Genomic DNA, 12518 nt, shown 5'->3' with positions numbered 1-12518 from the left:
TACTAAATATCACGGTTATTTTATCCCACAAGTTTTGATACGTACTCTTAATTATCAATCATTCAATTATTCATTTATTTACATTGTGATATTTTTGATTAAGGGGTTATTTAGAAGTACATTTTAAAATTTCCACATGCATGGGAACTTTTCTTCATCTTTTTATTGTTGATTTCTAAATTAATTGCATTATAGTTAGATAACATAAAATGTATGATACTACTACTTTGAAATTTAATGCAGTTAGCATGAAATCCAGTGTATGGGTAATATGTGCTTCAAGGGAATGTGTATTCTTTCTTTATTTGGTTCAGGATTCTATACCTATCCAATAAATCAAGCTTATTGAATGTGTTATTCAAAATTTCTGTAGGTTTACTTTTTTTCTGATTGACTAAAACAGTGATCTAGAGAGAGATGTTGAAATCTCTCACTATGATGGTGTATGAGTATTTGCCAATTTCTCCCTGTAGTTTTATTGACTTCGTGTGTGTGCGTCTGTGTGTGTAGTCTCTCTTTCTCCCTGTCTCTCTCTCTCTCTCTCTCTCTCTCTCTATATATATATATATATATATGTATGTATCCTTTATTATATTTTTTCTTTTAGGGATATATTGAGATGTGCTCTTTTGTTTATTTTCTTATTTTGTTTTTTTCTCACTCCATTGTCATTCTTTGGCAATCACCATTGAAATTTCATCTGACATTCCTAACTTAATAAATTTGAAGTTAATATTTCAGTTTCCTTCTGAACAATATATAGATCTTAGAACACTATACCTATCCTCCTCTCCAGAAGTATACTTCCACACTATTGTTGCCCAGTAGTTCAGTTCTGTGATTTTTACAACCCCAAATTAGATATTACTATTATTTTATAGACAGTGTATGTTTAGATTTAACACATATTCACCAATTTATTTGCTTGCCATTCCTTAAATGCCATTGCTTGACATTTCATATCTTCCTTTTTTTTTTTAAGTAACAGATAATTAATTAGGAAAGAGATACATCCCAATGAAAAGAAACTTGTTTTACTAAAATAATCAATATCTAATAAATACATCTAAAATATTTAGGTAATATATAATCTCTACATGATATACACTATATAATATGTCCTATATAAGTCACTCACATCTTTCTTATGGAATTAGTTTTCATTGTCTTGGAGAACAGTCTTTAGAATGCCTTTATAAAGTTCTGTTGGAGTTAAACTCAGTTTCTGTTTATCTGAGAATGTTTTACCTTGCTCTCCTCATGGAAAGGTAGTTTTGGCAGACACACAGCTATAGGATGACAGTGATTTTGTTTCATTTAGAATAATTATTTCATTAGATTCTATTTTTCATTTTTGTTGTTGCAAATCTGTTAGTCTTGTTGGTTTTGTAGGTGGTGTCCTGTCTTTGTCTTTGCTGTTCTGTAATTTCATTGCAGTGTGTCTAAGGGTGGATTTCTTTTCATTTACTGTATTTGAAATGTATTGTGGATTCATGAATTTCACCTGTTCTTGAAAATTCTCAAGTATTATCTCTTTAAACATTTCTTCTCCTTCCTTTTCAGTTTCTGTTTCTGGAACTCTGAGTAGATATTTGTTAGACCATCTTATTCTATAATCTGTCATTCTTAATCTTAGAATTTTTTTTCTTCGTATTTCTCTGTTAAGCATTCTGGGTAATTTCTTCATATCTATCCTTTAGATTATTAATATTTCTTCATCTGTGTGTAATCTGATGTCTAACTCATCTTTTGAAATTTTATTTCAACAATTATATTTTTCATTGATAAAGCTTTACTTGAATGTTTTCCAAATATGCCTATTTATTTGCCTCTTTTTATTTACTCATTTTTTGTAATTTTACCTTTATTCTTTAACAATTCACACCTAACTTTAGAGTTTTGCATCTGATCATTTGAATAAGTGATGTACTTGGTGGTCTAAGTCTATTTTTTGTGTGTGGTTGTTTCTACTGACACCTATTCCTACAGTGTGGGGAAAATAGAATAATTTAGTCAGGCTCCCTTGGCTCAGGTCTGGCTGGGGGGTCAAGCAGTACCTTTCTTGTAAACAAGTTGTATGTGGGTGGAGTTAGTGTGCATGTGCACCCATGTATCTTTCTAGTTAATTGCTTTTGTGTGTTCTGCAGTTTGTGAAGCAGGCTGGTGGCAGACAGCTCCGACTAACAATAGAGACTAAAAATAGAGCATGTTTACTCTGCTGGTAGGTGCTCAGTTTCAGTTTCTCTTTGGACTTTGCCAGTATCCATTGAGTTTCTGAGTTTCTCCTTTGTACTGCCAAGCTCCTAGATGTGTGTGTGCTGAATAAAGACTACTCTTTCTTCAACCAAGGCTCCAAAGACCTTTTTGCTGGTTACCTAGCTCATAGACCTGCATGTGAAGGGTTTGTGAATGGGCTCAAGGGGTCTGTAAGCTTCAGACCCTAGCCCTAGCTCTACAAGTGGCATTGTTGGCAGGATTACACTCCATATAGTGTTTCCTCGTATGTCTCTCTGAATGTGAGCTCTTATTTGGTTGATGTTCATGTGTGGGAGCCTGGTGGCATTTGCTACTGGCAAGAGCTGAGGATCCAAGGTGGGAGCTCTTTTGCATCCATCCAGGGTAGGAAGTTTTCCTCTAGAGTTTACTTTTCCTACTGTGCGAGGATCCTGAAGCTTACCCTCTCCACCTCTGCAACCTCAGGTAGTTCTGAAACTGGCAAGTTCTCACAGGGCAACCTTGCTTTTTACAATTTATTTCTGGATTTCCCTCCTCTGGATCCAGGTCATAAGGATTTTCTTGCTTTGGGAGCCTTGAAGATGTCCCTTACTTCCTTCACACCAATGCTGGCATGGAGAACTAAGTCTTAGATGGGATTTCATCATTTTGTGGTGTGAAGGCCCTTCATAGTACCTAAACTGCTGTGTTGCCAGAGGTGGTGAAAGACCCCTGGAGCAGGCGGTCAATTGGTTTGGAGACCCTCCCAAGGAACAGCGAGACCACGAGGACGGATGCAAACAGCAAGAGGTTTATTTGAACACACGGGTACCCGGGCGACACAGTCTTTCAGAAGACTGGCGCGCCGAGTGGAATTTCTGGGCTCCTTTTATAGCAAAAAGCGCGGGTACAGAAGCGAGAAGCAAGGTAATTGGTTAGTTTGAATCAAGCCAGGGGTGAACTTCGGTCAAGTGGGAGTCCTTGAAACAGCTGAGGGGCACCCTGGAAACTGGTGGGAGTCCTTGAAGCAGCTGAGGGGCACCCTGGAAACTGTTGGGAGTCCTTGAAGCAGCTGAGGGGCACCCTGGAAACTGTTGGGAGTCCTTGAAACAGCTGAGGGGCACTCTTGAAACTTTAACTGACTTGTCTATTTCTGGGAACTATCCGCCCTTTGCCTCGGGCCGGGGCCCAGGTGCATAACCACAGATATCCTGTTTGACTCTGTTCCCCTTGTTTCTTAACTTGACTTTTTGGCTGTATTTTCCCTATACTGCGGCTAGCTTGAAAAGAAAAAACACTTCCTTCATTCCCCCATTTCTTTTGTGGATAGCTCTAATCTTAGAGCGGAGTTAAAAGTTATTTTCATTATCTATAGTCTGATATTTTTGTCTAAGAACCAGGACCTTAATTGTACTCATCTTATCATTGATGAATTGGACTAACCTGTTGATGACACAGGGCCCCAGAATGAGCAACAGAAGAAGGAGTACTAGGGGCCCGATGATGGTTGATAGTGGGGTAGTGAACCAAGGGGAGCTATTGAACCATCCTTCATAGTAGGGGGGGCTTATGGCCAGACAGAGCCAGCAATGTTCTGTGGCGTTTGGGTTGGTGGCATTTAGAGCTAGGAAGGCCCCCTGTACAAGACCAAAGAGCCTGTCACCCGTGGTGGGAGGTAGAGTGCCTGGTGATAGAAGGCTCTGTGTAACAGTGCTCATTTGTGCCGCGGGGGGTTGCCTGCTAGTCATTGGGAACAGCTTATTGCTAGGAGGTCCTTGTTCTGCAAGGACGGGGTCGGGGCCCACTGCCACAGTTGGCATATTGGTGATCTCTAGGCGAATGGTAAACTGTACACCTGGATCGTTTCCCGTCAAATAGAACCTTAGTCCCCAGGTTCTTCCTTGTGCCCAATCTCTGGAATTTTTTCCTTTCTCTGTGAATTTTATTTTAAGGGGGTTACACCAGCCGGAGTTGTCACAGCTTTTACTGCTACCGTTACGTTCTACAGTTATGAGGTCCCAGGAGGAACTAGGTCCCCAATAGGCCGTCCCCGTGGTTTCACAACTCCATTCTTTGCAATATAGGGATTCTAGCCCCCCGCACCTTCTAGCTTCTGAAAGGGTCCGGCCATCCCGGGGGCACACGTAGAAGGAGGAATCGGCAAGCCTGTTTCTAGCTCGGGGATAGCTGCACCCTGGGGTCCCCCAGGTGATCTGATTATAAGCTTTCGTATAGTCTGAGTCAGGGGGTCTGATCTGGGCCTTGGAGGCCGATACACTGGATCCCGGGATATCCCAGGTTTCAATACCCGCCGCCAGGGCACATACATCAGGTTTAAGATCGGGCCACCAAGTCCAAGGAGGCTGGGCAGCCTGTTTGGTCCAGACAACTTCTCCAGTTTGGGACAGTACCTTCCAGGTGAGGATCACAGGCCGGTGGGGGTTCTTACCCGGTGGACTCATTTTTCCGCCGCCGAATACGCAGCTTAAGAGGATGATCAGTCCTTTCCAGCTCCCAGGTCTCGTTTGGTGCCGGGGGTGGTGCAGGCTTGAGATGGGAAGCATGGACCCAGGCAGCGATGCCATCAACTTTCACTGCGGTCGGGGTGGTCAGCAATACCAGATACGGGCCTTTCCACCGAGGCTCAAGGCTGTTGGGCCGATGGCGTCTGACCAGCACTCGGTCTCCGACCTGGAACGGGTGGGGGACAGCTATAGTACCGGGCTGATATGCCTCTTTGATCTGATCCCAAATCTGGGTCTTCACAACTTCTAGAGCCTTTAAGTGAGTAAATAAGACAGGGAGAAAATTATCATCGGGACCCAGTGTTTCTCCCAACTCAAGTATGGGGGGGGGTCCCCCGTAGAGGATTTCATAGGGAGTTAGACCGTACTGGCCAGGGGTATTCCTGGCTCTGAACAGCGCTAAGGGAAGGAGGGCCACCCAGTCTTTTCCACCGGTCTCTAAGGCCAATTTAGTTAAGGTCTCTTTGATGGTTCTATTCATTCTCTCTACTTGACCTGAGCTCTGGGGCCTATACGCACAATGTAATTTCCAATTTATCCCCAGTTGTGTGGCCAGTCCCTGGCTTACCTGAGCAACAAAGGCTGGGCCATTATCTGACCCGATCACCTTAGGGATCCCGAAACGGGGCAGGATTTCTTCTAGTATCTTTTTACATATAGTCAGGGCCGTTTCAGTTTTGGTAGGAAAAGCTTCTACCCATCCAGAGAAGGTATCTATAAATACCAGCAGATACCTGTTTCCATACCGACCAGGCTTTATCTCTGTGAAGTCTACTTCCCAGTATACGCCGGGTCGATCTCCTCGTTGTCTTTTTCCGGTCTCTCGGTAGGTTGCGACCGCATTAGTCATGGCACAAGCCTGACACTGACTGGCGACTTCGCGAACTGCAGACGAGAGGTTTGGGATGAGGAGGCTGGTGCGGTTTATCAATTGGAGAAGTTTTGCTGGTCCCAAGTGTGTCAGCCGGTGTAGCCGTTGAATGAATTCTTTTCCCTGGTCAGGGGTGAGTTCTCCTAGCTTGGCCTTTGTCTGGGCGGGTTCGATTGGCTCCTGAGGTTTGGTAGTTTCTGCCAGCACTCTGGTCGACAGGGCGGCTTGTTTTGCAGCCTCATCGGCCCTCCGGTTCCCGGCCGCCACAGGGTTATTTCCTCTCTGGTGGCCAGGGCAGTGGATAATGGCGACCTGCTTAGGGAGGTGAATGGCCTCTAGCAGAGCCAGAATTTCTTGTTTATTTTTAATGTCTTTTCCAGCAGAAGTGAGCAGTCCCCTCTGTTTATATATTGCCCCATGAATGTGAGCAGTGGCAAAAGCATACCTGCTGTCCGTGTAGATATTGATGTTTTTTCCTTCGGCTAGGCGTAATGCCTGCGTCAAGGCGATTAGCTCGGCCTTCTGGGCTGATGTCCCTTCTGGCAGGCTGCTTGCCCATACCGTCCGTTTGCCATCTACGATGGCGGCCCCTGCTTTCTTCTTACCTTCCGCAATGAAGCTGCTACCGTCTGTATACCAGGCAGGCACTCCGGGCAATGGCTGGTCCTTCAGGTCCCGTCGAGTCCCAGCTTCTTCAGCAAGGATTTCTGAGCATTGGTGTACTGGGGTGGATTCTGACTCGACTGGTAGTAGGGTAGCTGGGTTCAGGACAGCAGGGGGCGCGAAAGATATTCTTTCGTTTAGCAGCAAACTCTGGTAATGAGTCATTCTGGCATTGGTCATCCACCGATTGGGGGGCTGCCGCACGATACTTTCGAGGCTGTGGGAAGCAATCACAGTCACATTTTGCCCCAAGGTTAACTTATCAGCGTCTTTGAGGAGGAGTGCCACTGCAGCAACCGCTTTTAGGCAGGTTGGCCACCCACTGGCCACTGGATCCAGTTTTTTTGATAGATAAGCTACTGGCCGTCGCCATGGTCCTAGGGTCTGAGTAAGCACTCCTCGGGCTACACCGGCTCTTTCATCTACGTATAGAGTAAATGGTTTGGTGAGGTCTGGGAGAGCCAAGGCGGGGGCAGACAGCAAGGCTTTTTTTATGTGGTCAAAAGCCTTTTGATGCTCCTCAGTCCAGGTAAAAGGAATGTTTTCCCTTGTCAGGGGGTACAAGGGTGCAGCCAGGGAAGCAAACCCAGGAATCCAGAGCCTGCAGAATCCGGCAGTGCCCAGAAATTCGCGGACCTGCCTGGGGGTTGTGGGAGTAGGGATCTTCATAACTGTAGCTTTCCGGGCCGGGGTCAGCCATCTTTTTCCCTCCTTGAGCAGGTACCCCAAATAGGTGACCTCTTTCTGGCATAACTGGGCCTTTTTAGCTGATACCCGGTACCCCAACTTACTCAGTTCCTGCAAGAGCTTCTGTGTCCCTCTTTTGCAGCCTTCATATGTGGGAGCTGCCACTAGGAGGTCATCCACATATTGGAGTAATATGACCTGTGGGTTGAGAGCCCTAAAAGGAGCTAAATCTCGGTGGAGGGCCTCATCGAAGAGAGTGGGAGAATTTTTGAACCCCTGTGGCAGCCGTGTCCAGGTCAGCTGACCTGTGTTACCTTTTTCTGGGTCTCTCCACTCGAACGCGAACAGTGGCTGGCTGTTGGGGTGTAGTCTGAGGCAAAAAAAGGCATCCTTGAGATCCAGGACTGAGTACCAAGTGTGACTAGGCGGAAGGGAACTCAGGAGGCTGTATGGATTTGGGACCGTGGGATGAATGTCTTGCACCCTTTTGTTAATTTCTCTCAAGTCTTGGACTGGCCGATAGTCATTGGTCCCTGGCTTTTTTACTGGTAGCAGAGGGGTGTTCCAGGGCGATTGGCAGGGCACTAAGACCCCTAGGTCTAAGAACCTTTGGATGTGGGGTCTGATGCCTTCCCGGGCTTCTTTAGTCATTGGATACTGTCGAACAGCCACCGGTGAGGCACCTGATCTCAGTTCTACTACCACTGGTGGGACTTGATTGGCTAGCCCCATGCCTGCCCTTTCTGCCCATACAGTGGGAAAAAGCTGGAGCCAGGACGGGTCGATAGAGGAGGGAACTGGTCTTTCATGCAGCCGGTATTCTTCTTCTAAGCTTAGGACCAGGCACATAGTAGGGCGATCATCCCACGTTACTTGTGGACCTTTAGCAGAAAACTGGATCTGGGCTTTTAGTTTGGTTAGGAGGTCCCTGCCCAACAGAGGAGCGGGGCACTCGGGTATGACCAGAAAGGAGTGGGTTACTTGTTTATATCCAACTTTTAAAAGTCTCTTTGTGGTCCAGGGGTAGACGTTGCTTCCTGTCGCTCCTTCTACAACTGTCCGCCTGGACCCTACCTTCCCCATGGGTTGGGTCAGTACCGAATGTTCAGCCCCGGTATCGACCAGAAACTCGATGGGGGTCCCCTCCACTGTCAATGTTACCCTAGGTTCGGGGAGGGGGTCCGAACCTTGACTCCCCTAGTCGTCTAGGGATAGAACCCTGGCTTTTTTGTCGTTTTTTTTTTTCGGGGGCATTCCCTTGCCCAGTGGCCTTTCTCTTTGCAGTAGGCGCACTGGTCCCTGTCGAGGGGAGGCCTTTTGTCCCTAGGTGTCGGTCTTGCCCGGTTGCTCAGGGTCCCTTTCTGCTTATCTGTAAACCTTTTATCACTTACTACTGTGGCCAAAATCCTAGTTAAATTTTTTTCTTGGCGTTTATCACGCCGCCTCTCTCTCTCTCTTCTGTCTCTTTTTTTTTTTTTTTCCTGTCTTTCTTCTTCTGTTTCTCTCTTGTGGTACACCTTTTCTGCCTCCTTTACTAAGTCTTGTAAGGAAAGGTCTTGGAGCCCCTCTAGTCTTTGTAACCTTTTTTTAATGTCTGGGGCTGACTGGCCGATAAAGGCCATGGCAACTGCCGCCTGCTGTCCCTCAGAAGAGGGGTCAAACGGAGTGTATCTCCTATATGCCTCCATTAGGCGTTCCAAGAAAACCGAGGGGGGTTCTACTGGTCCCTGCAAGACCTCTCTTACCTTAGCCAAATTGGTGGGGCGCCGGGCTGCCCCTTTGAGACCTGCCACTAGAGTCCGGCGGTAGACCAGAAGACGCTCCCTACCTTCGGCCGTGTTGTAATCCCATTGAGGTCGATTGAGGGGGAAAGCCTCATTAATGAGGTTCTCGAGTTGTGTAGGGGCCCCGTTATCCCCGAGAACGTTCTTGCGGGCCTCCAGAAGAATCCTTTCTCGCTCTTCAGTGGTGAAGAGGATCTGGAGTAGCTGTTGGCAATCGTCCCAAGTGGGCTGGTGAGAGAACATAAGGGACTCAAGAAGTCCCGTGAGACCTGCTGGTTTTTCAGAAAAAGAAGGATGGTTAGACTTCCAATTGTAAAGATCTGCTGAGGAAAAAGGCCAATACTGCAAAGGGACCAAGCCATTTGGCTCGGCTGGGGGCCCTATGGCTCGGAGGGGCAAAGCTACGGTGGAGTCAGGACCCGAGTCGCCTCTCGGACTGCGAGGTTGGCGGCTCCTAGTCCCCGCAGCCGGTCCCTCAGGGTTGGGGTCACTGGGTGCTCGTCCTGGTGCCGATCTGTTTGGTTGAGGGGCCAGAGGGGGCAGCGGAGCCGCCGGGTAAGGTGGGGGTTCAGAGAGGGAGAATAGGTCATCTGGTGTCGGGTAGACGGAGGGTCGGGGAGGGGCAGAAGGCTTCCTTGTAGGTGGCCCTTGAGTATTTTCTGGTCCCGAAACGACAGCGACTTTGCTGGAGGGTGGCACCCAGGGAGGGGGATTCTGGGCGAGGTCTTGCCATACCACGACATATGCAACCTGGTCCGGGTGTCCTCCGATCTCCTGGAAAACAATCTTTTTAACTGCAAAAATGACAGAAAGGTCAAAGGTTCCCTCTGGCGGCCAACCTACGCCGAATGTGGGCCACTCAGACGAACAGAAAGTCTGCCATTTTCCTTTTTTGATCTCCATGGACAGATTGTGAGCCCTGGCTTTGACATCTTTCCAATGATCTAGAGTAAGGGAGAGAGGCGTAAGGGCACCTTGCCCCATCTCGAAAATTTCCAATAGGGGAACGACGACGCAAAAACCTATCACAACTAAGACAAAAAGAAACCAGAAACGGCGACGAGACCGAGTGCCGTAGAAATAGAAGAAAGAGTCCGATGGCAGAGCGCGCCTCCCGAGACGCGGTGAGACCAAAACACAATAATCCTCTGCCAAGGGGTCCACCAGGCGTCCCTGGTCCTCCCCTGATCCTGGGACGTCTCCCAGGATTGCCGGGTGGCGAGCCCCCGAACACGTCTGTTCGCTACCCGCACTTCGCTCCCAGAGCGACTAACCCGGAACAAACTGAAACCAAAATGCGCGCACTCAGAAAGACAGTCAGAGTCACAGGATTAGACACAGAAACGAGACACAGAAACGAGACACAGAACGACTGCTGGCCAGCTTACCTCCCGTTGGTGGGTCGGTGGTCCCTGGGTGGGGGTCTCAAATCCCGGACGAGCCCCCAAATGAAAGACCCCTGGAGCAGGCGGTCAATTGGTTTGGAGACCCTCCCAAGGAACAGCGAGACCACGAGGACGGATGCAAACAGCAAGAGGTTTATTTGAACACACGGGTACCCGGGCGACACAGTCTTTCAGAAGACTGGCGCGCCGAGTGGAATTTCTGGGCTCCTTTTATAGCAAAAAGCGCGGGTACAGAAGCGAGAAGCAAGGTAATTGGTTAGTTTGAATCAAGCCAGGGGTGAACTTCGGTCAAGTGGGAGTCCTTGAAACAGCTGAGGGGCACCCTGGAAACTGGTGGGAGTCCTTGAAGCAGCTGAGGGGCACCCTGGAAACTGTTGGGAGTCCTTGAAGCAGCTGAGGGGCACCCTGGAAACTGTTGGGAGTCCTTGAAACAGCTGAGGGGCACTCTTGAAACTTTAACTGACTTGTCTATTTCTGGGAACTATCCGCCCTTTGCCTCGGGCCGGGGCCCAGGTGCATAACCACAGATATCCTGTTTGACTCTGTTCCCCTTGTTTCTTAACTTGACTTTTTGGCTGTATTTTCCCTATACTGCGGCTAGCTTGAAAAGAAAAAACACTTCCTTCAGTGGGAATTCCTCTGGTTTTTCTTCTCTGTTTGTTTTTAACAAAATCAAATAGACCAAAGGGGAAACCAGTTCTCTCTCCTTCCCTCCTCATTCTCCTCCTTTGTCTTCCTGCCACTGGCCTTACTTTCAAGAGATAGTACTTGTCTTAGAGGAGGCATGTAGAGCTAGGGCTAGGTCTCAGAGACCCTTCGAGCCCGTTGTCCAGACTTGGTCACAAACCCTCCACATGCAGGTCTATGAGCTAGGTAATAAGAAAAGGTCCTGGGAGCCGTGGGTGAAGAAATAATAGGCTTTATTCAGAGCTAGGAGCAGCCGCCCTAATGGTTTCCTGGAGCGTCTCAAGAAGCGCTGGGTATCAGAGCCAGTAGTCCTTTATACTTAAGTCCATAACCCAAATCACCTGGGTGCACACGCACAATCACATTATACAATAACAATGAACACCTGTGCACATGTGCATATTTACATCAGATGCTCGGCAAGATTCTGAACATCTGAGGGGCTCTGACTATTTTTTCTATATTTTCCCAACAAGGCATGTGGTCACAGTCCCTTTTATTTTGAAGGGTGAGGCAGAGGAAAAAGTTGGCGATAAGGAGAGTTCCTGTTAGTGCGTGAGCACTGCTGATGTGCTGGGAGAAGTACTTCCGATGTAAGAATTTTAGGTCGTTTGGGGGAGAGAGTGCCATAAGATATGGTGTCTACAAACAAAGAATACATCTGCGTACAAGATGCTATTACATGATAGATTAACTTCAGAACAGTTGTATCATGCAACTTAATACACAGACCAATTAAATCTATTTTGTGCAGTGTGTAAGTACTAGGAGCATTCTAGCTCAGTCAACTACTTGCTGACTTTTTATCACTCCCACGGGCTTGGCTACATAGCACTTCACTTTCAGTAAAATGGCTCTTGAGAAGAGAGGGATCATGAAAACAATTGTATTTTGGCTAAAAGGAACATGCTACTTTTGTTTTGTTTTGCTTTGCCTTTTTGTTTCTGTTTTTGTTTTTTAAAGGGAGCAGTAGTACACATTGTGTAAATTTTGGAAAGGAACAGACAACTGGGAAAGCTGAAATGGCTCGTGTGCTGACTAGAAGGAAGAGGGATGAAGACATCTGTGACTTTGTCACCGAAGCGCGCAGCAAGTATACTGTATGCGGCTGATTTGAATAAAGGACAGAACATGCTGCTTTCTAATCATACATCAGAGACATGCCATTTAAGTAATCACATAAATCGACCAGAAAAGAGGGTATGCTTCAGAACTGTGCACGCACACTGTCGAAGTATCGCGGTTATGATTCTAGTGACATGCACTGAGAAGGATTCAATTTTGTCTTGGCATTTTTGCAGGTGTCTTGTTAATTCCGGGGGGTGGGGAGGGAGTAGAGATGGCATTGAAATATTTTACTATTTGAGCCTTCCCATATGACTTGGTTAGTTTTTAAATTATTATTACAAGTCAGGCATTAAGAAAACATATTTTAGAGTGAATCTGAATCACATTTTCAAGCCACAAGTTTTCCTATAAAAATTCACTTTATCAGGTGTAGAAGTGGTTAGTCAGCCTTTCTGTTGGACTGAGAGCATCTTGGCCCCTGTCAGCCTTCCTAGCTCTATGGTTGTCACTGCAGACATACCCAATACATTACATGGGAGTGAATAAGTTAATGGATTCTAACATTTATTTTTCCTAATTTATTTATTCTGGCACAATAAAAGCAACAGGCTGT

General features: G+C 46.9%; 1 protein-coding gene across 1 annotated transcript; it reads right to left on the bottom strand.

Annotated features, from left to right (window-relative positions):
• Positions 1–3003: 3003 nt before the first annotated feature.
• LOC134361990 (protein NYNRIN-like) lies at positions 3004–6434 on the bottom strand. The gene has a single exon (XM_063077270.1). The coding sequence runs from the start codon at positions 5587–5589 to the stop codon at positions 4660–4662; it is 930 nt and encodes a 309-aa protein (XP_062933340.1). The 5' UTR covers positions 5590–6434; the 3' UTR covers positions 3004–4659.
• Between the last annotated feature and the right edge of the window lie 6084 nt (positions 6435–12518).

This window comes from Cynocephalus volans, chromosome 13 (assembly GCF_027409185.1).
Source record: "Cynocephalus volans isolate mCynVol1 chromosome 13, mCynVol1.pri, whole genome shotgun sequence".
Lineage (NCBI taxonomy): Eukaryota > Metazoa > Chordata > Mammalia > Dermoptera > Cynocephalidae > Cynocephalus > Cynocephalus volans.
The sequence above is the reverse complement of the archived record's forward strand: the minus strand, read 5'-3'. Positions and strand labels throughout refer to the sequence as shown.